The 24,121-nt window shown below is 44.6% G+C and overlaps 1 protein-coding gene across 6 annotated transcripts in view; it reads left to right on the top strand.

Annotated features, from left to right (window-relative positions):
• The window catches only part of SHANK3 (SH3 and multiple ankyrin repeat domains 3), an 857,838-nt gene that overhangs the window by 401,630 nt on the left and 432,087 nt on the right, over positions 1-24,121 (top strand). For all 6 annotated transcript variants that reach the window (XR_012642513.1, XR_012642514.1, XM_074976815.1 and 3 more), the window contains exon 12: positions 3,737-4,076. Coding sequence is in view for 4 of the 6 variants with exons in the window: in XM_074976815.1 (XP_074832916.1) it covers positions 3,737-4,076 (340 nt within the window). In the remaining 2 variants the exon portion in view is untranslated. The remainder of the gene's footprint in view (positions 1-3,736; positions 4,077-24,121) is intronic.

Here is a 24,121-nt window from a genome sequence, read left to right as displayed (position 1 = left end):
AAGGAAGGGATGGTGCAGTGGTCCTGCATAAAGAAAAGTGTTTAGCTCACATCTGCCTTCACTGACTGCTACCAGGGTCACCCAGAAGAGAAGATAATATGGCAGTGTAACTTACTAATACTAAATTCAAACTTAAATAATAAACTAATAAAGTAACAGGAAGATTCACATGCCAAGGCTCTCTACATAGGATCAGCCCTGGCCTGGAAATTGGGGTTGGTTGCTTCAGGGAGGGAACTGTGTTTACCTTTCCTATTACCTACATCAAAATCTGAAAGGGATCCTTGCTTTCAGGGGAGGTCATTTCACTAGCCTCCTCATGCTCATTCCCCTATGACTCTTTCTGGCCATGCCTGGGGGAAGGCAGCCAGTAGTGCTACAGGCTTCTGGGATTCAGTGCTCATGCAGTCTTGACAAAATCTGGCAATACACAGCTTATAAATGGGTGACAGAATATCTGATCAACTCAATTCAAGGGAAGAGTAGGGCCTACAGGGAAACAATCTCCGACAAAGCAGAGGGGAAAGCAGTTGAAATGCTGTCAGCTGTTGAAAGACCACTTCCCTTCATGAACAACAAGAAGTCCTGTGGCACCTTGTAGACTAACAGTATTTTAGAGCATAAGAGTTTGTGGACAAAGACCCACTTCATCAGATGCATGAGACATCTGATGTCATCTGACGAAGCGGGTCTTTGCCCATGAAAGCTTATGCTCCAAAATATCTGTTAGTCTATAAGGTGCCACGGGACTTCTTGTTGTTCTCGAAGATACAGAGTAACACATCTACCTCTGTGATATTTGCTTCCCTTCATGTCCATCTGTCCAGTCTGCAGCACCATTTCATGCATATGGATAGCAGCACAGATTAATTCACTTGGTAGTTGGAATGAGAATGCCAGAACAATGCAGAGTCAATGCACTGTGATGCATTGTGTTGTGTGTGAACAAGTGGTTTCAATATGGACTAAGTAAAAAGATGCATATTGAGTCACCTGTGTAGACCAATCTCTAGTGTAGAAAAGGCCTCTGATGCTTCCCTTCATGTCCATCTGTCCAGTCTCCACAATGTCCATAATGTTTTCTTCACTGAGGTAAAAGGTATCAGAGAGGTAGCTGAGTTAGTCTGTATCTTCAAAAACAAGAAGTCCTGTGGCATCTTACAGACTAACAGATATTTTGGAGCATAAGTTTTCGTGGGCAAAGACCCATTTCGTCAGATGCATGAGTGGGTCCAGAAAAGGGTCTACATATATAGACTCGAAGAGGAGTGTGTCCCAGTCAAGAAGAGGGCCCATGTTGACAAGGTCAGTTCAGTCACAGAGAATGTGGCCCATTATCAGTAGCTAATGTGGAGCTGTGAACATCAACAGAGGAGAAACTGCTTTTGTAACTGGCCAGCCACTCCCAGTCTCTGTTCAATCCTTGGTTGATGGTGTCAAATTTGCAAACGAATTGCAGCTCTGCATTTATTTTTTTATGTAAAGATGTTGCTGGTGTAGATATGTCAGCAGAGCTGGCACCAAGGTTTGTTGCAGCAGCTAATGACTAACTACTAACAAGGTAGGCATCCTTCAGTCTGCATAGACTATGGATCGCGCCCTTTACAGTTTCAACTGAGGACTTCATTTACAGCTTCTACTGTGACTATGAACAAAGAAACTATTTACACTACAGGTTATCTATCTACAGATAAAAAGGGGAGAAACACCAGTCCCCACCAATAGACAGCCCGCCAACCTGAAACAAATTCTCACCAGCAAGTATAGACCTCACCACAGTAACTCTAAACCTGGAAACAATCCCAGCAAAAAAGCTTGGTGCCAGCTCTGCTCACGTATCTACACTAGTGACATCTTTATGTAAAAGAATAAATGCAGAGCTGCAATTCATTTGCAAATTTGACACCATCAACCAAGGACTGAACAGAGACTGGGAGTGGCTGGCCAATTACAAAAGTAGTTTCTCCTCTCTTGATGTTCACAGCTCCACATTAGCTACTGATAATGGGCCACATCCTCTGTCACTGAACTGACCTTGTCAACTCTGGCCCCTCCTCTTGACTGGGACTCCTTCCTTTTCATGAGACTATATATTTAGACCCTCCTCTGGACCCGCTCATGTTTCTGATGAAGAGGGTCTTTGCCCGTGAAAGCTTATGCTCCAAAATATCTGTTAGGCTATAAGGTAACACAGGACTTCTTGCTGTTTTTGAGGTAAAAGGTGTCTCTGGCTTCCCAAGTGTCAAAGTTTCCATTCACACTCCATCCAAAGGTACAGAGGAGGAGCGGGGGATGTTGGCATGTTTGAGCAGTGAGTGGGGGAGAGGAGAGGGGTGGGAGTGGTGGGCAGGGGCTGTGGAGGGTGTTGCTTGATGTGCTCAGTTAGTGGTGTGCTGTGTAGGCAGTTGTTGGGAAGTCAGACCTGTGCTTTGCTCCTGGGGCAGTCATCCAACCATTGAGGACTCCTCCGGTCCTTTGGGATGCTGAGAGCTGATATGGGATATTATTGGGAATTCCAGCGGTTGGGCACTAGCTGTTAGATAGGGAACTCTAAGGCTTGCCAGCTGGCATAGGGCTGTTTCAGAGTTGTGGGCAGGTCCAGGAGAAACTCTAAATTAGTTCATTCATGTGGTTGTTCATCAAGTCTGGATTGGTCTGGGGTATTCTTGCAGTGGCCAGTAAAGAGCACTTACTGTGCTTATCAGTGAGCTCCCTGTGCCTGAGGACAGGGCCGGAGGATGAGGGAGTGGAGCCAGGAATGACAGAAAGTGCAGTTTCCAGGTGTGAACATTGGGGATGGCAGCAGCTACTCTGAGCTCAGGGCACAGGGAGCCTGGAGTCATGACAGGGCACCTAAGAGTCAGTCCAACAAGAGGTGTGAAGATGCTGGAGGGATAGTCTCTTTTACACGCCTCCCTTCAACTGTTCAGTTTTCATCCCAGTGAAAGGCTGACAGGCGGGTGCTGGCAGTGCTGGCAGAGCCAGAATTCTGGACTTGATGGATGGACCATAAGTATGACCCAGTTTGGCAATTCCTGTGTTCCCTCTAAAGCATGGGTGTCCAACCTTTTGGCTTGCCTGGGCCACATTGAGTGAAGAGCAACGAAGGGTCCTGTGGCACCTTATAGACTAACAGAAAAGTTTTGAGAATGAGCTTTTGTGAGCACAGACTCACTTCTTCAGATGCTGGTCTTGGAAATCTGAGTGAAGAGGAATTGTTTTGGGCCGCATATAAAATATATAATATAGTTAATGTATATAAATCACATAATAATGTTAAAGGTTTACGATCTTGTGGGGCCTAATTACTAGCTGTCCAGAGCCGCATGCAGCCCGCGGGTTGGACACGCCTGCTCTAAAGGACTTCCACTCCACTTCCCAGCACAGGGCCTTACACCAAGATCTGCACACTCACTATCTTTCTGGACAAACAGAATTGGGTGAGACTCACCTTTGTTCCATTATCTTAAACCCTAATTAACAAAAACATGGCATGATGGGTGACCTGTGTCTCCAGGAAGTCATTCTGCTTATCAGCACTGGCTTGCAGCACCTGGTAACCCTAGAGCAAGAGGCCAGCAGTGGAAATAAACCAGAACATGCATTTTCTCGTGGTGTTCAACATCAATTGTTGGTAGAAATTAATATTTTCAGGGACATTGACTGCTACAAAGCTGCGTTCAGCTTCTTGCATGGTTGGTAACTGATGGGACTCTCTTTGCTTGCTTTCTTGCAGTGCCTTTTAGAGAAACTCCCAGCTACACAAAGAGGAGACGGATCACTGGCACAGGAGGCCTCTCCTCCCCCCGCATGCTGCAGCGTTCTGCCAGTGACAACAATTTGAAAGCCGAGAGCCACCCGTCCTACTCACCAGTGCCCTCGCTCCGCAGCCTGCCCCCACAGCTGCTGGTGCAGATGCAGGAAGCTGCTGTTGGGGCTGGGGTGGGAGACAGCAGTTTGGTGAGCACAGGCAGCTCCCGGAGTGCTCACAGCCGCTCCCCATCTCTGCAGCGGGTGCAGGAGGAGAAGGAGGCCGACGTGCACACACTCAGGAGAAGCAGCCGAAGCAAGGCCAGGTAAGAGAGGATGTGGGGAGCAGGTAGAGGGGACACACAGGGCTCACCAAGCACCCCTCTGTGGTTCCTTGCTGAATTTGAGAGCCTCTCTGCTGCAGTTGTGAGAGAACTGGAAAGGGCTTTGGGGTTGGTGTGCAAGGGATGGTGCGATTGCAGCCAGTGAAGCTGATACTGGACCGGGCCTGTCTCTTCAGCAGAGTGTGCTGTGACCGAAGTGCTGGATGTAGCTGATGTGACAAGCAGCACAGCCACTATATATGTTGGGTTTCCTGGGAAGTCCCGGCTTCTGGAGCTAACTGAGCACCATGCTTTGTCTCTGGGGCTGCAAGGAAGCAGGGATATTACGTGGGAGGGGAACAGGCTGACCAAAGGAGTCTGATGATACCATGCACTAATTTGCTGTATGAGGCTCTGCATCTTCCTAACCAAATACCTGGGAGAACAGGAGCTGTTCTGGATACAAAAGTGGCACGTGTGCACACACACACACACACGCACACACACACAGAGTCAATGCAGTACAAGTTGGTTTTCTTTTCTCTCCTTCCACCCCCACCCAATCTATTTACGTGCCTCCAGAAACTAGTGAGTGCATCAGATGCCATAGTCGAATTTGTTGTTGCTATGACAATGGACTGTATTTTGAGTCTGAAGACATCAAGATGGCATATTGTAGACAATTGCACATCCACTACTGGCAAACCAACTTCCTGGCAGTATTCACTCACTCCTACCCAGAGGCAGGTGCAGTCCTATTGTCCCATGGAACTGAGCACCAGCCTTCACATTCTCTCTCACTCCTGAGTTTGGTTCCCTTCGATGGGTGTTCTGCCATCTTGCCGATGAAACAGTGGAGACCTGGATGAGGTTGGGCAGAATGCAGGAAGACAGCCACTGCTGGGGTCACATGGGACAGCTGCTAGAAAGCCATCAGAGTTTTATTGGACAGTATGCATGGGAAGAACCTATGTTCTCTCCAATAATTTCCCAGTCACATGTTGGCCTTCCAGGACATGATCCTTAGGTCAGATACCAACCCCTCAATGGCTGCTACTTCTCAAGTAAATTTTGAGTGACCTATTCATTATAAAGTCCTAGCTGCTGGCAGTTGGAAGTTTAGGGACACCCAAGAGCATGGGGTTGCATGCAGGGCCATTTTGGCCAATAGCTACTGATGGACCTATTCTCCATAAACTTATCTAGTTCTTGTTTGAAATCACCGATACTTTTGGCCTTCACATCATCCACTGGGAATGAGTACAACAGATTGTGCACTGTGTGAAGAAGTTCTTCTTTTTGTGCATTTTAAACCGACTTCTTTTTTATTTAATCCTGTGACACCTGATTCTAGTTTTATGTTAAGCAGTAAATAACTTGTTACTATTCACTTTGTTCAGACAGTTCATGGTTTTTTAGACCTGTCACATCCCCCCTTAGTTGTCTAATTTCTAGGCTGAACAGTCCCAGTCTTTTCAGTCCCTCCTTGAATAGAAGTTGTTCCAGACTCCCAATCATATTTGTTGCCTTTTGCTGTATCTTTTCCAATTCTAATACATCTTTTCAGATGGGGCAACCAGAACTGCATGCAATATTCAATATGTGAACAAAGGATAAATTTGTTTAGTGTCACTATATTTTCTGTTTTATTATCTCTTTCCTAATAGTTCAGAACATTCTGCCACTGCGCACTGAGCTGAAGTTTTCAGAGATGACACCAACATCTCTTTCTTGAGTGATAACAGCTAACTTAGAGGTCCTCATTTTGTATATATAGTTGGAATAACATTTTCCAGTGTGTGTTACTTTCCATTTAGCAACATTGAATTTCATCTGCCATTTTACTGAATAGTCCCTTATTTTGATGAGATCCCTTCACAGTCTGCTTTGAACACAATTATTTTGAATAATTTTATATTGTCTACAAAATTTTCTGGCTCATTGTTCATACTATTATCCAGATTATTTGTGCATATGTTGCATAATATAGGTACTTGGGAGACCGGGTATTTATTTAAAGAAGTATGGATTGGATAAATAGACTGTAAGGTGGATAGAAAGCTGGTTAGGTTGTTGGGCTCAACAAGTTGTGATCAACGGCTCAATGTCTGATTGGTGATCAGTATCAAGCAAAGTCCCTGAACTCTCAGTCCTGGGGATGGTTTTGTTTCACATCTTCATGAATTTCTTGGATGGTGGGATGGATTGCACCCTCAGCATGCTCACAAATGACACCAAGCTAGGGGGAGAGATAAATATGCTGGTGGGACTCTCTTTGCTTGCTTTCTTGCAGTGCCTTTTAGAGAAACTCCCAGCTATGGTGGGGAGAAACCCTATGGTGGGGAGATTCCTCAAGGATCTGGACAGACTGTAGCGCCAGGTCAAAGACTCAGTTCCTGAATGAGACCTGAACTTGGACCTTTCTAAGCATATGGGTCCCCAGTTTGGGCCCCTAACAATCATGTCATGTCTCTCCTGGAAGGTACCCTTCCTGGTGGCCATGACCCCAGGTCGGTGAGTCTCTGAGTCTGCATCTCAGAACCACCGTACATCATGCATCCTTGTCCAGCATTCCTGCCTAACGTGGTCTTCACTTCCATATAAAGCAAGACATCTTTTTATGGGTGTTCTTCCCAAAACTGTATGCCAATGAATCTCCATTCGCTGGACTTCAGGCATGCCGTAGCATTTTACATTAACTACATGAGACCATTTCATCAGTGAGTGCAACTCTTTATTGCGAGAGTGAAAAGAATGAAGGGCCTCCCCATCTCGCCCCAAAGTCTTTCATAGTGGGTTGCATCCTACATCAGAATCTGCTATGCCAAGGTAGTAGTACTGGCCCTGAGAGCCCACTCCCCATGGCACAAGCTTCCTCGGCAGCATTCCTTATGTGGGTCCCTATCCAGGACATCTGCCAGGCAGCCATGTCATCATCCAGTCATACCTTTACATCACACTATGTCATCACCCAGAAGGCACGAGATGACACAGCCTTTGGCGTGGCAGTCCTATGGGTGGCAACCAGGTGATCTCCAACCCCTCTTCCATGGAAACAGCTAGTGAGTCACCTACTGGAATGCATATAACCAGTCACTCAAAGAATTAAAATGGTAACCTACTGGGAGGGGTGGGGTGGGAGATTAGTAGCCTAAGATTTCCATATGTTTTTAAGTATCAAAGAGGTAGCTGGATCCGTCTGTAGCTTCAAAAACAACAAGAAGTCCTGTGGCACCTTATAGACTAACAGATAAATATGTCTGAGTATACCTGCCTCTGATACACCTTTGCCAAACTGCCCTGTTTGCCCTTCTATTAGCTAGCTCCTCTTGCTGTTTAGGAACTGAGTTTATAAACTCCTGTTCTCAAGGGCTGTGTCTACATTAGGCTGAGGGCTCACTAATGAGGCTCTATCCTGTTATCCTTAATCCCTAATCCCTTTAGGACTCCTTGGCTATGTCTGCACGGACACAAATCTTCAAAATAGCCACGCTAATGGCCATTTCGAAGATTACTAATGAGGCACTGAATGGAATATTCAGCACCTCATTAGCATTAGGACGCTTCCGGCTGCGGCACTTTGAAGGCGTCGCTTTCGAAAGCGCGCGGCTCGGCACAGCTACACGGGGGTCCTTTTGGAAAGGACCCCTCACCTTTCAAAATCCCCTTATCCCACTCACTGATCAGAATAAGGGGATTTCAAAAGGTGTGGGGTCCTTTCCAAAAGGACCACCGTGTAGCCGTGCTGAGCCGCGCACTTTTGAAAGCGGCGCTTTCGAAGCACCACAGCCAGAAGCATCCTAATACTAATGAGGCGCTGAATGTTCAATTCATCACCTCATTAGTAATCTTCGAAATGGCCATTAGCATGGCTATTTTGAAGATATGTGCCGTGTAGACACAGCCAAGGAGTCCTAAAGGGATTAGGGATTAAGGATAAAAGGATAGAGCCTCATTAGTGAGCCCTCAGCCTAATGTATCTGGCTGCTTGTTTCAGACACTGGATCCACAAAACAGATTTCAGTATAATGTTAAAGCAAGCAAGCACAATGCAAACAAATAACAAACAGGCAGAAAAATTCACTCCAAGGTTCAAGTAATCTTTCCTGCTTCACATGGGAAATCCCTCAGAAAATTCCTCTCCATGCGCTGCCCCGTTGATGTTTGTCATCTTCAACTCATCATCTCTGAGTGGAAGTTGTCTCTCCAACTCTACTTGCAGTTTAGTTTTTTAGATTAATAAAAGAGAAAAGAATTGATTTGACTTTTCAGAAGTGTTCAGGAGTATAGATAACTATGAGGTATGGTTTCATGCATCAGAACTGGTAGGAGACAGGAAAGAGTTGGAATAAATTAGATATAATGTGGGTGAGGTAATAACTATAACTGGACCAATGCCTGTTGGTGAGAGAGACAAGCTGAGTTCTGGGTTAGTACCCAAAGAAGAGCTTGGTGTGGCCCCCAGGCTTGTCTCTCTCACTATCAGAACTTGGTCCAATAAAAGACATTATTATCAACTACACTGCAAGCAGCAACAGGAATAAATGATCAAATTTCATCATGGCAAAAGAGTAGCAGAAGGGCTTTAAGGTGTTGTACTATGCCCATTGTTTAATGTTTACTAATGACCTGGAAATGAGGAGAGTAGTGGTGTAGCAAACATTGCAAAATGCAGAGCTTTATTTAGGGTCCTTAATGCCATGGAAGGCTGTGAGGGACATGAGCAAAACCTTCTGTGCCTCAAAGAATCATGCTGTCCTACCCCAGCCCCTTGCTCCAGGGTTCAGGTGATCTGCCATGCATCAGCTCCAGTTTATGGTGGGAGTAGCCTGTCTGTTCTTCTTTCCTGCCTGCTGCTTCTTTCAGGTTGCTGCTCAAAGAGAAGGTGCTTCCCAGCTCTTCTCTGCTGGGCCTCTTCCCTCCAGCGGGGCCCATCTAGTGCTCATCCCACTGAATGAAGCCACCTGAGCTGCAGTCAGTCAGGGTGTGCTGAGGTCAGTGCCAGATTAAAGTGTAAGCAAGCTAAGCTGCAGCTCAGGCCCTTGCAAGGGGAGGGGCCTCTAAAAAAGAAAAAACTGACTCCATTTCAAATGTTATCCAAATCAACAGATAAATAATAGAGATATGGAAAGAGATAGGGTCCCTACAGGTTTTTAAGTCCCAGTTTGATAAGGTCCTTGCTGGGATGACTGAGTGGGGGTTGATCCTGCTTGAAGCAGGGGGCTGGACTAGATAACCTCCTGAGGTCCCTTCCATCCCTTGGAGTCTATGATTTTATGATTCTACAGATATGCCTCTCTAAATACAGGTATTTTCATTCTAATATGACAGAAGTATACACATCTGGCTGCACAAATACTCTTACCCTTCACTGATTTTTTATTATTGACAGGTAGGAGCCAAGGTCTGAGAAAAAATCATACAATAATTATAATCATAAAATGAGTTTCTGCTAGGAAGTCTGCTGTCAGTCTCCTAAGGCAGCATTTTGTTGGACAGCTACTACTGGTAAAATTCCAGCTGTGCCTTCATATCTTATTTAAATACGAAAGTAATCACACTGCTGAAAAATTGGGGAAAATATCAGCACAGAGGCAGCATTGTCATGTAACAATCCTGCCAATCCTCGTACTGGTGTGGGACTCATAGTAAGGATGATGTTGTCTATAGCGTCCCCCTTGGTGGATAACAGCCAGACGGCTACCATCTTTTGTTACAGTGCAGCACACTCAGTCATATAGGCTGTGTCTATGCTAGAGCGATTAGTCAACGGAAGTATCTTGCAACAAAACTTTGGTTGACGAATTGCAGCCAGGCTGCAAAGTGGATCACACTTTCGATCCACTCTGTTGACAGAGAATGACTGGGCTGCCCGGCCACTCTCTCAACAAACAGCCAACCAGAAGCACAGCAGACAGGGCTGGCCAGTATGCCAGAAGCCCTATCTGCCAACAGAGGGCCCCCCAAAAAGTCCAGAATGGCTTTCTGTCAACAGAATCCGTCGACAAACGCATTCTGCCTCATGAGCGAGCAGCAGAATGCTGTTGGCAGAAATGCCACGTCCTGTCAATTTACTGTCAGTTGAATGCCTTCGGCATGTGGGCCCTCTGTGGGTTTTGTCCATAAATGCCAGTTTTGTCAGCAAAACTCTCTATTGTAGACATAGTCGTAGCGTCTTCACTCTTGTTTTTCTGTGTTATCTTGAGTGTTCTTTCTTCATTTGATCTGTACATATGTACAACTGTGTATTTTAGTGCAGGTGCTGCCTTCTGTTTAATGGGCTATCCAGGGAACTCCTTGGCAAACTTAAATGCAAAAAGGATGTGTGTAAGAAGTGGAAACTTGTAAAGATGACTGAGGAGTATAAATATATTGCTCAAGAATGCAGGGGAATAAGCAGGAAAGCAAAAGCACAAGAGGAACTGCAGCCAGCAAAGGATGTGAGAGGTGACAAGAAGGCTTTCTACAGGCATGTTAACAATGAGAGGGTGATCAGGGAGGACGTGGGACCTGTGCGCATCAGGGGGTAACCTAGTGACAGATGATGTGGGAAAGGCTGAAGTTCTCAATGCTTTTCTTGCCTCTGTCTTCACAGGCAGGGTCAGTTCCCAGACTACTGCAGTAGGCAATGCAGTATGGGAAGGATGTGGGCAGCCCTCGGTGGGGAAAGAACACGTTAAGAGCTATTTAGAAAAGATAGACATACACAAATCCATGAATCTGGATTTAATGCATCCACAGGTACTGAGGGGGTCAGCAAATGTCATTGTAGAGCCTTTGGCCATTATCTTTGAAAACTCATGAAGATTGGAAGAGATCCTGGATGACTGGAAAAATGCATATGTAGTGCCCATCTTTAAAAATGGAAAGAAGGACAATCCAGGGAAATATAGAGAAGTGATTATTCCCCTTTAATAGGCATTGGTAAAGCCACATCTGGAGTATTGCATCCAATTCTGGGTGCCCCAGTATAGAAAAGATGTGGGTGCATTGGTGAGGGTCCAGTGGAGAGCAACCAAAATGGTTTGGGGGCTGGAATGCATGGCCTACAAGGAGAGGCTGAGGGATTTGGTCTTATTTAGTTTGGAGAAAAGTGAGGAGGGATTTGATAGAAGCTTTCAGCTTCCTGGAGGGGGGCTCTAAAGAGGATGGAGAGAGGCTGTTCTCAGTAGTGACTGATGACAGAACATGGAGCAATGGTCTCAAGTTGCAGTGGGGGAGGGCTAGGTTGGATATTAGGAAGAACTATTTCACTAGGAGGGTGGTGAATCATTGGAATGTGTTACCTAGAGAGGTGGTGGAATCTCTGTCTCTAGAGGTTTTTAAGTCTCATTTTGACAAAGTCCTGGCTGGGATCATTTTAGTTGGGGTTGATCCTGGTTTGAGCAGGGGACTGGACTCGATGACCTCCTGAGATCTCTTCCAGTCCTAGGATTCTATGACTCAACGTTTCTAAATATAGTTATATATAGTCTGAATAAGCTCTGTAGTTCTCTAACAAACTAATATTTTTATTTAGTCTTATGAAATAGAGGATAATTTTCCTTATTTGTGGTGTAAAGAAATTATATATCCTGTCTTGTTTTCCTGTGTGAATGTAAAGCTTTTGTGTTTATATATTTGATGTCCTTCCTGTGAAGTTTGTAACTCCACAGTTTTACTGTGGTAGCATTATGATATATTCTCTTACCTATCCCTTTCCTAATGGTTCCTAACATTCTGTAAACTTTTTTGACTGCCATTGCACATTGAATGGATGTTTTCAGAGAACTATCTACAGTGATTCCAAGATGTGGTAACAGGCAGTGAGGATGTTTTCTAATGTGAATTAGTTTGCATTTGTCATTTAATTTTATCTATGATTTTGTTGCCCAGGCACTGAATTGTATGAAAACCCTTTTTAAATCCTCATAGCTTGCTTTGAACTTAACCATCCTGAGTAATTTTGTAGTGTCTGCAAATTTAGCTATTTCACTGTTTGGTCATTTTTCCAGATGATTTATGGACATGTTAAACAGCCCTGGTCCCAGTGCAGATATTTGGGAGAACTCTACTGTTTACCACTTTCCATTCTGAAAACTAACCATTTATTCCTATCTTTTGTTTTCTATCTTTTAACCAGCTATTTAGCCTAATTTTTTCCAGGGTTGAGAAACAGCTTTTTGTTTGCCCCTATAAAATATCAGTATCCAAGAGCTGCTTTTTACAAACAAGGCTCAACTTTGTTGTAAGTGTCAAGACATCCCTGAGTACATGGCCTCGTTGCAAATTCTTTCTTGAACAGCTTTGAACAAACAAAACCCTTTTTTAGAATAAGTACCTAGAGAATCAAGAGTTTTAAGTGGTTCCTGGTACTGCACTTTACACTACCATGTAACACTCATCTTCTGTTTATAGTGGTGGCTTAACCAGCAAATCCTGGATTGCTTTCCATGGAACCAGTGTTTGGGAGAAGATTTAAAAGAAAAGGCCAAACATAGAGAAGTTGATGTCAGTTTTTCAAATGAGGAACTGTGCTGAGAGCTCATGAAAGCCAGCTGATGGGCAAAACCATAGTAATTTTTTATCATGGGACAGATTTAGTCTTGTCAGCTGTCTAATAATGTCACTTGCAGTGTTTGTCATTATTTTAGAGCTGCCTCTCCCAAGGTCCATCACTTCTGACATTTTTAATGTCCAGCTAGGACTGCACAGCTGCAGCCATAGTATCGTGAGTCCCAGAGTTAATCTGAATATTAGCTGCCCAGTGAGTATTTGGAAGAAATGGCCATGGGCCATCGTGCAAAGGTAAATACAAGGTTTTCTTTGCATTACTGTATCAGTGTTTTCAGGAGTAGGAGAAGCTAGAAGCATCCATCCATTTATTTTGTGCTCACTGGGGTCAGAGGCCAGCAGCACGTTAGAGCTGCAACACTAGTTTCCAGCAGACTAATTTATCTCTATTAGGGCACATTCATTCAGAGGAAAACTCCCAGGGAATCTCACATTTGTCCATTGAAAGTTCTTATTTCAGCTGTTAAATGGTTCTAAGAGCCACAAAAGTGTTTGTAAAGGCCGTTTTCATAGCTTTGGCAACATAATTTCTCAGGTCCTCAGAAACAACAGCTGCTTCCCCATCTCAAAGGCCTGCTTGACTCCACAGACTCTTACTTCTCTCTCTCCCTGGGCCATCAAGAAAAACAGGTTTCTTCCTGGGGATTTTGTATATTGTACATCATTCTATTTTCATCTGCTCTAAAATGCAGCCAGGTATAGTACTGAAGCCACAGTATAGGAAATTCTCTCTTTGGCTTCTTTACCATGTGGCTCTTTGGACTGATAGCTGCAGTTGCTGGTGGTGACATGACTAGCAGTCTCATCACCTCTGTTACATTTGGCATTGGCAGACTCCCTGGTATTTCAGTCCCCAGTACTGCATTTAGCCCATTCAAGTAAACCATGTCCAGTAGCAATGGAGCATTTGTATACTTTGACCTGAGACAGCAGGAATCTTTGACAGGGGAGATATCAGACTACAAAATTACAACTGGCTGCTCCGTGACATGTGTCCACAGGCTGAAGCTTATAGAACCACAGTAGAATAGTTCAATTTCCAGACAGTTTTTATAAATGGAAACAAACTCCCTTACTCCTTTCAAGTACAAAGGAAGTATAGATGCCCACCCCATTTCTCTAGACACCTCTCTTGAAGGATTCTGGCAACCTGCATTCATAAGCATATTACATATTTTTAAGATGCTAAGACTTCAGTTTTCTTACAACAGCCAAAATCCAGGGATTTTAGTTTTAATCTTCTTTGACCCATCCCTAGTGGTTTTAACAAACTGACTTCCCTATATCATCCTTGTGTACTTTTTTTAAACAATACGAATTAATTGTCTGTCCCACAGCTTTTATTTTGCTTCAGCAGTCTGAATGAGAGCTCTGTCCCCAGCACTCCATGGCTGGTCAGTTTGCTTTTGTAAAATCAATGTGCTTTATGTTCCTGGCTTATGAGAGGGTTTGAATTGATTGGTTTTGCTCTCCCTGCTTTCAGAGTATATGTGGTGGGTTGAGGATAAGCATGAGTCACTCTTCTTTGAGTGATCACAAATGTGTGTTCCACTTTGGGGTGAGTTTATGCCATGCACAGTCACTGGAAACTTTAACATCAGTGGCATCCATTGGGGCAGCTCATGTACCCTGTGCTACCAAATGCCATTGCTGACCCTGAGCCCCCTCAGTTCCTTCTTACCACTGTGGTGTTTGCTAGAACTGCTGTTCATGAATTTGTAGATTCTCTCAGTGAACTGTGCTCTTTTTCATGGCAAGTTTGTTTTATTAAGGTTACTGGTATTAAGTTAGAATTGTTCCAAGTTTCAGCTGACTCCTGGTGCCAAAGGATGCCCCTGGCACTGGGCTTCAAGCCCTTCATTTCCAGCAATAAGCCTGTGCCTGAGAGCAACCTGCATTCACGTTGCTTGAAGTGGTGTGGGGAAGCTCCCACTGGAAAGGACTGTCACATTTGCAGAGACTTTAAGCCTCACATGAAGAAAGATTTAAAACCCGGCTAAAGTTTCTGCTCATGGGGGTGGCTTTGACACCTTCATCTGAGACAGATTGTTCACTATGTGCCTTTACATCAGTAACGAGTGAACCTCCTAGCAGACCTGAGTTCCACCACTGCCCACCATTCCCAGTGTCTAAGAAAAGGCGCAGGAAGCAGACTGGGTGAGATCCGTGTCATCAATGTCTGCCAGGCACAGGCTTAAGTATAGAGTGTGATCTGAGCCCAGTCACTCCTCTGGTTTGGTGATACAGAAGACGGTATCATTGACTGAGGAGCAGAGGCAGAGTCTATCATGTCTGGAGTCAGAAGGAGCTCCTTTTATATCTACAGCACTGCACCTGGAAACACATAATATAATAATATATGGAAATACACATCTCACAGAGCTGGAAGTGACTTCAGGAGGTCATTGAATCCAGTCCCCTGCCCCCTTGGGAGGACCAAGAAATCTCCCTGTTTTCTTTTTTTCATTTGCCCCAGATCACTAAATTGCCCCTTCAATGACTGAGCTCACAAACCCAGGTTTAGCAGACCAATGCTCAAACCACATGCAGCTGCCAGGGCCCTTGTGACCCTGCTGTTGGCAATATCACTGTCAGTGCAAGAGCTCACGTTGTTGGGGTTTGGGGACTAGGAGGACTTAAAAGGATTGCTGCAACACTCAGTAGCATGTCAGTTTCATGCAATCTGAGGGCTCACCCTTCAGTATTGTCGTAGGGGAAACCATGACACTCCCTTCGCTGTGGGCTTCTGAATCTCGGCACTGATGGCTGGCACCATCTGGAACCCTGCCTTCATGGTCAGCAGAAAGAGGGTCATCATCCTCCGAGCCACTCTCCTGCCTGATGTTCCTATCCTTCCGTGTATCCTGCCACAAGAGTACCACTGAGGAGTCGGCCAGGCAGCTGCGGTGCGATTATGTGTGTCCAGTGGCCCTTTGGGAATCCACGGAGATTTCTCTCAGTTTCCAGATTGTATTTGAGGTCTGTGAGCTTGGAGAGACATGTGGCTCTTACCCACTGGGCAGCTCAGTTCCAGACTCGAATACTGAGCCTGGTACCAGAGTCTAAGAGACAGCTCCATAGAACCTCCTGATCAAGGGACATAGGAAGAGCATCCACAGCCAGCATTGGCCTCCTCTTGCTTCTCCCTGCCAAAGCAGTCCTGGGGAGGAGGGCGTGTCGCCTCCCCAGATTATGAAAACATGCCTCAGGAATAGTTAAAGAGAATTGCCTTAAGACTGGGCATAAAGATGGAAGGATGAAAGAATTTTCTCACTTCCTGGTTGATATTTTAGCCATTACAGTTTCTGCAAGATGTGTCATACCTCTCAATGAGGCCAAAACAGGTCCAGGTGAGGGGGCTGTGGCAGACACTTGCCTCCCTATTCAAAGGAGGCTGAGTGCAAGTATTATAGATTCACCCAGCATTGTAAGTGTCTTTACTCTCTGTCCGGGGTTGATGCTGGTATCTGCTGCCAAAGAGAGGAGAAAGCAGGTGCAACCCCAAACTCAAAAGATTCAGAGAAGTTAATACATGTTTGGTAGGAACACTTATTCTGTGGGGCAGAGAAGGAAGTTTGTGGTTCAGAATTGCAAACCTGCATGCACTTTTGGACAGGTGTGACTTTACCATATGGGCTCCGTGCTGAAATTTAAAGACATGCTCCCAGAAGAGGCTAGTAAGTGTTCTTCTCAGTAGTGGATGAGGGAGAACCAGTGGAGAGGATCTCTCTGCAAACAGCTTCTGGGTGCTGCTGAGAGGTCCATAGCTTCAGCGGTGTTAATGCACAGGAGCCCCTGACTGCAGTCCTCTGGCTCTCAGGGGCTCCAACAGACTGTGCAGGACCTGCCCTTGGAGGGAGCCTTGCTTTTTTCGGAATGACTTACCTACTTAAACTCTTGTACTCTGAGTGGAGCATCAGTCATCAACAAGTCTCCTCCACTTCACTCTACCTCAAGACAAAGCTTCTAGATGACCCTGTTGTCGTCCTTCAGTCTCAGTACATCTTCTCCACGTTGGCTGAGGTCTTCCTGTATGTGCTTTTTCCTTGTGGGTTCAGTGTGAGAGCCTGATGGACTGTGCTGGATGATGGTTTTCTGAGAGTGTGGCCTAGCCACCTACCCTTTCTTCTCTAGGTTTGAACATAAAATGGTTCTTTGTCCTGCTCTGTTCCAAAACTCCTCACCTGTAACCAAGTCTTGCCATTTTCTGTGAGGGATGTGTACCTCAGGCATCTGTTTATGAACATGCCTCTGCAATTCAAGTTTAATTCAAGTTTGTTTTGGGTTTTTTTTTTCAGAATGAAATGATGCTAGCTTCCATGGATAAAAGGATACAAGGGCAATCCTAATGGCCCTTGGGATGTACACAGTAGCCCCTTTCAGGAAGCACTCTAAGCTTCAGCAGCCCCTCCACTATTATTCAGTGTCTGTTCAACAGGCTCTGCAGAGAAAGAAGAGTACAGGATACAGGCAAATCTATTACCTCTACTGTCCTTCAGTCGTGCTAGCTGCACAGCTGATATCACTAGGACTAATTCTGGGGCAGCTATGCCATCTTGTCTGTGTAGGAGATGAGGCAGAGCACAAGCATGGGAATCATTTGATTTCATACTCTGGGCTGAACCTGCTTCCTGGATGAAAAAACCAACACAGCTGCCATTGAATTACCAGAGGCCAGTGAAAGAAGATGGGAGATTGAGAGCATTATTTGACCAAGCTTGGTTTGTTTGGTTTATGTATTCTTAATTTATTTCTATGGTGATATGGTGCAAACAAACAAAGCATGCTTCCATTGTCTTAAGACATCCAATAAGAGGCAAATGCTGACCTAAGCTGGCATTGGCAGACTTCGACATTTGGGATGTTTTTGGGGAAATTGGAATTTTAATTTTAAGCCTTCTATTTCCAAGTATTACAATGTTCAGGATTTTGCAAAAATGACACATTTTCCAAAAGTTAGTTTTAGGATGAAATTTTGGCTCATTTCATCATTAACTGTAGATGAATTTTTGTCAAAGTAAAAGAAGCACTGAGAGGCACAAAGGCATCCATTAAAAAGTGGAAATGAAATTCTAATGAAGAAAACAGAAAGAAACATAACCTGGCAAGTGAAGTGTAAAAATATAATTAGGAAGACCAAAAAAATGTGAAGAAGAACTAGCGAAGATTCAAAAGTAATCACAATTTTAAGTATGTCAGAAGCAGGAAGTCTGCGGAATAACTAGTGGCGGCACTGATGTTGAAGGCAATAACCTCTTTGCAGAGAAGTTAAATGAATTCTTTGCATTAGTCCTCACAGCTGAGTATCTGAAGGAAATTCCCAAACTTGAGTCATTTTCTGAGGAACTACCCTATACTGATGTGTCATTAAAGGAAGCTTTGGAACAAACTGATAAACTAAACAGTGATGAGTCACCAGGACCAGATGATATTCACCCAACTATGCTGAAGGAACTCAAATGTGAAATTGCAGAATTATGACTGTGGTTTGTAAGATGCCATTTAAATTGGCTTCTGTACCATATGATTGGAGGATAGCTATTGTGATGCCAGTTTTTAAAAAGCATTCCTGAGGTGATCCTGGCACTTACAAGTCAGTAGTTCTGACTTCAGCACCTGGCAAACTGGTTGAAACAATAATAAAGAACATAATTGTAAAACACAGATGAACATGACTTAATGGGGAAAAGTCCACATGGTTGTGACTAGATCCCTGGGGTTGAAACTCCAGACTACAGAGAACAGCTGTGCTTCTCCAGCCTGGGCTGTCTTTCACAATGCTTTGCTTTTTGTGACAAGGTGAGATAACAGAAGACCCATTTGGATTGTTCCCTGGTGTGCTGGTCATGCCACTGACACCCACCTTTTTGTTTGTTGGGGTTCCCAACCACCCTGCCCTGGTAGGCCAGATCTTCTTGTCTCCACCAGCCAAGGCATGCAGGTGGGGTTACCATCCCCCTCCAGAACAATGCAAACACTGACTCACTACAGCTCTGGGAGGATACAGTTTTAAGCACAGCACGCAGAATAATAACCCACAAAAAGAATTAAAACCATTTTTGTCTCCCCTCAATCTTCCCTTTTCCAAACTAAACAAGCCCAATTCTTTCAGCCTTTCTTCATAGGTCACATTCTCTAGACCTTTAATCATTCTTGTCGCTCTTTTCTGGACCCTTTCCAATTTCTCCACATCTTTTTTGAACTGTGGTGCCCAGAAATGGACACAGTACTCCAGATGAGGCCTAACCAGCACAGAGTAGAGCGGGATAATGACTTCTTGTGTCTTGTTCACAACGCACCTGTTAATGCATCCCAGAATCATGTTTGGTTTTTTTACAACAGCATCACACTCTTGACTCATACTTAACTTGTGGTCCACTATAACCCCTGGATCCCTTTCTGCTGTAGTCATTCCTAGACAGTCTCTCCCCATTCTGTATATGTGAAACCGATTGTTCCTTCCTAAGTGGAGCACTTTGCATTTGTCCTTATTAAACTTCATCTTGTTTACCTCAGACCATTTCTCCAATTTATCCAGATCATTTTGAATTATAACCCTATCTTCAAAAGCAGTTGCAACCCCTCCCAGCTTGGTATCATCTGCAAACTTAGTAAGTGTACTTTCTATGCCAATATCTAAATTGTTGATGAAGATATTGAACAGAACCGGTCCTAACACAGACCCCTGCGGAACCGCACTTGTGTTAGCTGGTGGCTGGGTAATGTGCGGTGAAGTACCAACTATGCCCTTGTTACCATCCGAGTCTTAAACTGCAAGAGCAGGGAGCTCGTGGCTGCGAGCAGCCAGGACAGGCTGACGGATTCCCCTGGGTCCTAAACAACCCAGTTTTTTTACTGTGAGAGCTGGGAGCTCCTAGCACTCTCACCTACGGCTAGGCTGTGGTAACCAAACGGTTAAAGTTCTTTTTATTGTGCTGGCTGTGTTGCAGTGACAAAAGGGTAACAGCAGTCGGGCTTAGATCTTAACTAGTTACAAGTTTATTAAGCTACAGTTATAAGCGTGTGGTTACAAAAGGCTATTGTCTACTTCTTATATGCTAGCAAAGTACAGGTGTTAACAGGTTACGTTACAATCCAATACAAAGATATCTGTTACCATCTAACACAATGATATCTTGATACAACAACATCTAGTTACAGAGCTCTAATTCTTTAACTGTGCACAAAAAGAAAGGAGACCTTGCATGGGTGTATCTTACCCTCTCTGCGTCTCTTGATACCAGCGTAGCCAAGCCGGATCGGTCACTCAATTCCACGGAAAGACGAATATGAGGTTGGGCGTCCCCAGTTGCGGACCTCGGGAGGCAATCACCTGACCCGACCAGCAGGTAGTTGGTGGAATGCACTCAGAGTTAGAGTTCTGCTGGGCCCACCTTTTATACCCCTTTTAGGTTACGTATTCTCTTTCTTATCTATGGTGCCAGATCATACTGGTCTGTCTTTTGTGACGCCAGTTTGTTACAAGGGCAATTCTTACTTAATTTGCACTTGTAAGACAGGAGATAAGCAATTTAGGAGTACAGGACATTCTTTTGTGTGGGCGGAGACTTCCTCTTCTGGGATGGCTGTGTGGTCATCATATCCATCAATGCCAGCTGAGCTGATTTCCTGAGGTCCCTCCCCGTTGACAGTTTGGCCTGTTAGCCTTTTATCTGTACTTTCTGTTTCTCAGGGTCATGATGAGCTAGCACATCTGGGCCTCAATGAGAGGCATCAAAGACTGTGCTGTCAGCAGCCGTTTCCGTGCCCTGTGTGCTTGCGAGGCTTCTTGGTGGGGGGGGGCAGCGAGCAAGCTGGCTTGTAAGGGGGAGACTTTGTCTGGCTACAACTTGTTATACTTTTCCAGCAGGATTGAGAACCATTAATAACTACTCTTCGAGTACGATTATCTATCCAGTTTTGCACCCACCTTATAGTAGCACCATCTAAGTTGTATTTGCCTAGTTTATTGATAAGAGTATCATGTGAGACTGTATCAAACGCCTTACTAAAATCTAGATATACCACATCCACCGCTTTTCCCTTATCCACAAGGCTTGTTATCCTGTCAGAGAAAGCTATCAGATTGGTTTGACATGATCTGTTCTTTGCCAATCCATGCTGGCTGTTCCCTATCAGCTATTTCCTTAATTACTTGTTCCATTATCTTTCCTGGCACAGAAGTTAAACTGGTCTGTGTCTCCTGTGTTGTTCTTATTCCCCTTTTTATAGATGGGCACTATGTTTGCTTTTCTCCAGTCTTCTGGAATCTTTCCTGTCTCCCATGATTTTCCAAATACGATAAATAATGGCTCAGATACCTCCTCCATCAGCTCCTTGAGTATTCTAGGATGCATTTCATCAGGCCCTGGTGACTTGCAGACATTTAACTTTCCAAAGTGATTTTTAGCTTGTTCTTTTTTTATTTTATCTTCTAAACCTGCCCCTTTCCCACTAGCATTCCCTACGTTGGGCATTCCTTCTTCAGACTTCTCAGTGAAGACCGAAACAAAGAAGTCATTAAACATCTCTGCCATTTCCAAGTTTCCCGTTATTGTTTCTCCCTCCTCACTGAGCAATGGGCCTCCTCTATCCTTGGTCTTCCTCTTGCTTCTAATGTATTGATAAAACGTCTTCTTGTTTCCCTTTATGCCCATAGCTAATTTGAGCTCATTTTGTGCCTTTGCCTTTCTAATCTTGCTCCTGCATTCCTGTGTTCTTTGCCTATATTCATCCGTCGTAATCTGTCCTAGTTTCCATTTTTATATGATTCTTTTTTTATTTTGAGATCACAGAATCATAGAATCATAGGGCTGGAAGGGACCTCAGGAGGTAATCTAGTCCAGCCCCCTGCTTCAAGCAGGATCAACCCACACGAAGTCATCCCAGCCAGGACCTTGTCCAGCTGGGACTTAAAAACTTCGAGGGATGGAGAATCCACCACCTCTCTAGGCAACGCAGTCCAGTGCTTCACCACCCTCCTGGTGAAGTAGTTTTTCCTAATATCTAACCTACACTTCTCCCTCTTCAACTTCAGACCATTACTCCCTGTTCTGCCATCTGACACCACTGAGAACAGTTTCTCACCCTCCTGTTTAGAGCTCCCCTTCAGGAAGTTGAAGGCTGCTATTAAATCACCCCTCAGTCTTCTCTTCTGTAAACTAAACAAACCCAAATCTCTCAGCCTATCATCGTAGGTCTTGTGCTCCAGCCCCTTAATCATTTTTGTTGCCCTCCACTGAACCTCCTCCAGCAAATCCACATCTTTTTTATATTGGGGGACCCAAAACTGGACCCAGTATTCCAGATGTGGCCTCACCAGTGCTGAATAGAGAGGAACAACTACTTCTCTAGATCTGCTCAAAATGCTTCTCCTAATGCACCCCACTTTGCTGTTAGCCTTCTTGGCTACAAGGGCACACTGTTTACTCATATCCAGCCTTTCATCCACCATAACCCCTAGGTCCCTTTCCACCATACTGCTGCTGAGCCAAGCGGTCCCCAGCCTATAACAATGCTTCGGATTCTTCCCCCCCTGACCCCCGCAGGTACAGGGCTCTACACTTCTCCTTGTTGAACTGCATCAGATTTCTTTTGGCTCAGTCCTCCAATTTATCCAGGTTACTCTGAATTCTCTCTCCACCCTCCAACGTATCTACTTCTCCCCCTAGTTTTGTGTCATCCGCAAACTTGCTGATGGTGCAGTCCAGTCCCTCATCCAGGTCATTAATAAAGATGTTGAATAACACGCCCCAGAACCGAGCCTTGCGGCACTCTGCTTGAAACAGACCGCCATCCAGATATTGAGCCATTGACCACTACCTGTTGGGCCCGACCATCAAGCCAGCTTTCTATCCATCTTATAGTCCAAGGATCCAATCCATATTTCCTTAACTTATGGACAAGAATGTTGTGGGAGACCATATCAAAAGCCTTGCTGAAGTCAAGGTATATCATATCCACTGACTTCCCCATGTCCACAGAGTCTGTTACCTCATCATAGAAGCTAATCAGATTGGTCAGGCAGGACTTGCCCCTGGTGAATCCATGTTGGCTTCTTTGATTGCTTTTCCCTCTTCCAAGTGCTCCAAAATGGATTCCTTGAGGATTCCCTCCATTATTTTCCCAGGGATTGAGGTAAGGCTGACGGGTCTATAGTTCCCTGGATTGTCCTTCTTTCCATTTTTAAAGATGGGCACTACGTTTGCCTTCTTCCAGTCATCCGGTATCTCCCCCAATCTGCAAGAGTCTTCAAGGATAACGGCCTAAGGTTCAGCAATGACCTCTGCCAATTCCCTCAGTACCCTGGGGTGCATTAAATCCAGACCCAAGGACTTGTGCACATCTAGTTTTTCTAGATAGCTTAAAACTTGTTCCTTTCCCACAGATGGCTGCCCTCCACCTTCCCATACTACATTGTCTAGGACTGTCGTGGAAGTTGACTTTGTCCCTGAAGACTGAGGCAAAAAAAACATTGAGTACTTCAGCTTTTCCTACATCATCTGTCACTAAGTTGCCTCCCTCATCCAGTAACAGCCACACAACTTCTCTGATAACCCGTTTATTGTTAACATTCCTGTAGAAAACCTTCTTGTTACTCTTCACATCCCTTGCCAGCTGCAGTTCCAATTGTGCTGGTTAAGCCAAGGTGGTCTTTTGCCATATTTTCTATCTTTCCTATGCAGAAGAATAGCTTGCTTTTGGGCCCTTAATAATGTGCCTTTGAAAAACTGCCAACTTTCCTCCGTTGTTTTTCCCCTCAGTCTTGCATACCAGCTCTCTGAGTTTACCAAAATCTACCTTCCTGAAATCCATTGTCTCTATTTTGCTCTTGTCTCTTCTACCCTTCCTTAAAATTGTGAACTCTGTGATTTCATGATCACTTTCACCAAAGCTGCCTTCCACTTTCAGATTCTCAATCAGTTCCTCCCTATCTGTCAATATCAAATCTAGGATGGCTTCCCCCCATTAGGTTTTTCAGCCTTCTGAAATAAAAAGTTGTCTCCAATGCAGTCCAAGAACTTATTGGGTGGTCTGTGTGTCGCTGTGTTAGTTTCCTAATATATATCTGGATAGTTGAAGTCCGCCATCACCACCAAATCCTGGGCCCTGGATGATTTTGCTAGTTGTTTAAAAAAAGCTCCATCCACCTCTTCCATCTGGGTAGGTGGCCTGTAGTAGATTCCTAACAGGACATCACCCTTGTTTTTTACCCCTTTTAAGTTAATCCAGAGTCTCTCAACACATCTGTTTCTTATGTCCATCTCCACCTCAGTCCAAGTGTGCACATTTTTAATATACAAGGCAACACCTCCTCCCTTTTTCCCCTGTCTATCCTTCCTAAGCAGGCTGTACCCTTCCATACCAACATTCCAATCATGAGTATTATCCCACCAAGTTTTTGTTATGCCAACAATGTCAAAGTTGTATTTATTTATTAGCACTTCCAGTTCTTCCTGCTTATTACTCATACTTCTTACATTTGTATATAGGTG

This window comes from Carettochelys insculpta, chromosome 1 (genome assembly GCF_033958435.1).
Source record: "Carettochelys insculpta isolate YL-2023 chromosome 1, ASM3395843v1, whole genome shotgun sequence".
Taxonomy (NCBI): Eukaryota; Metazoa; Chordata; order Testudines; family Carettochelyidae; genus Carettochelys; species Carettochelys insculpta.
The sequence above is the reverse complement of the archived record's forward strand: the minus strand, read 5'-3'. Positions and strand labels throughout refer to the sequence as shown.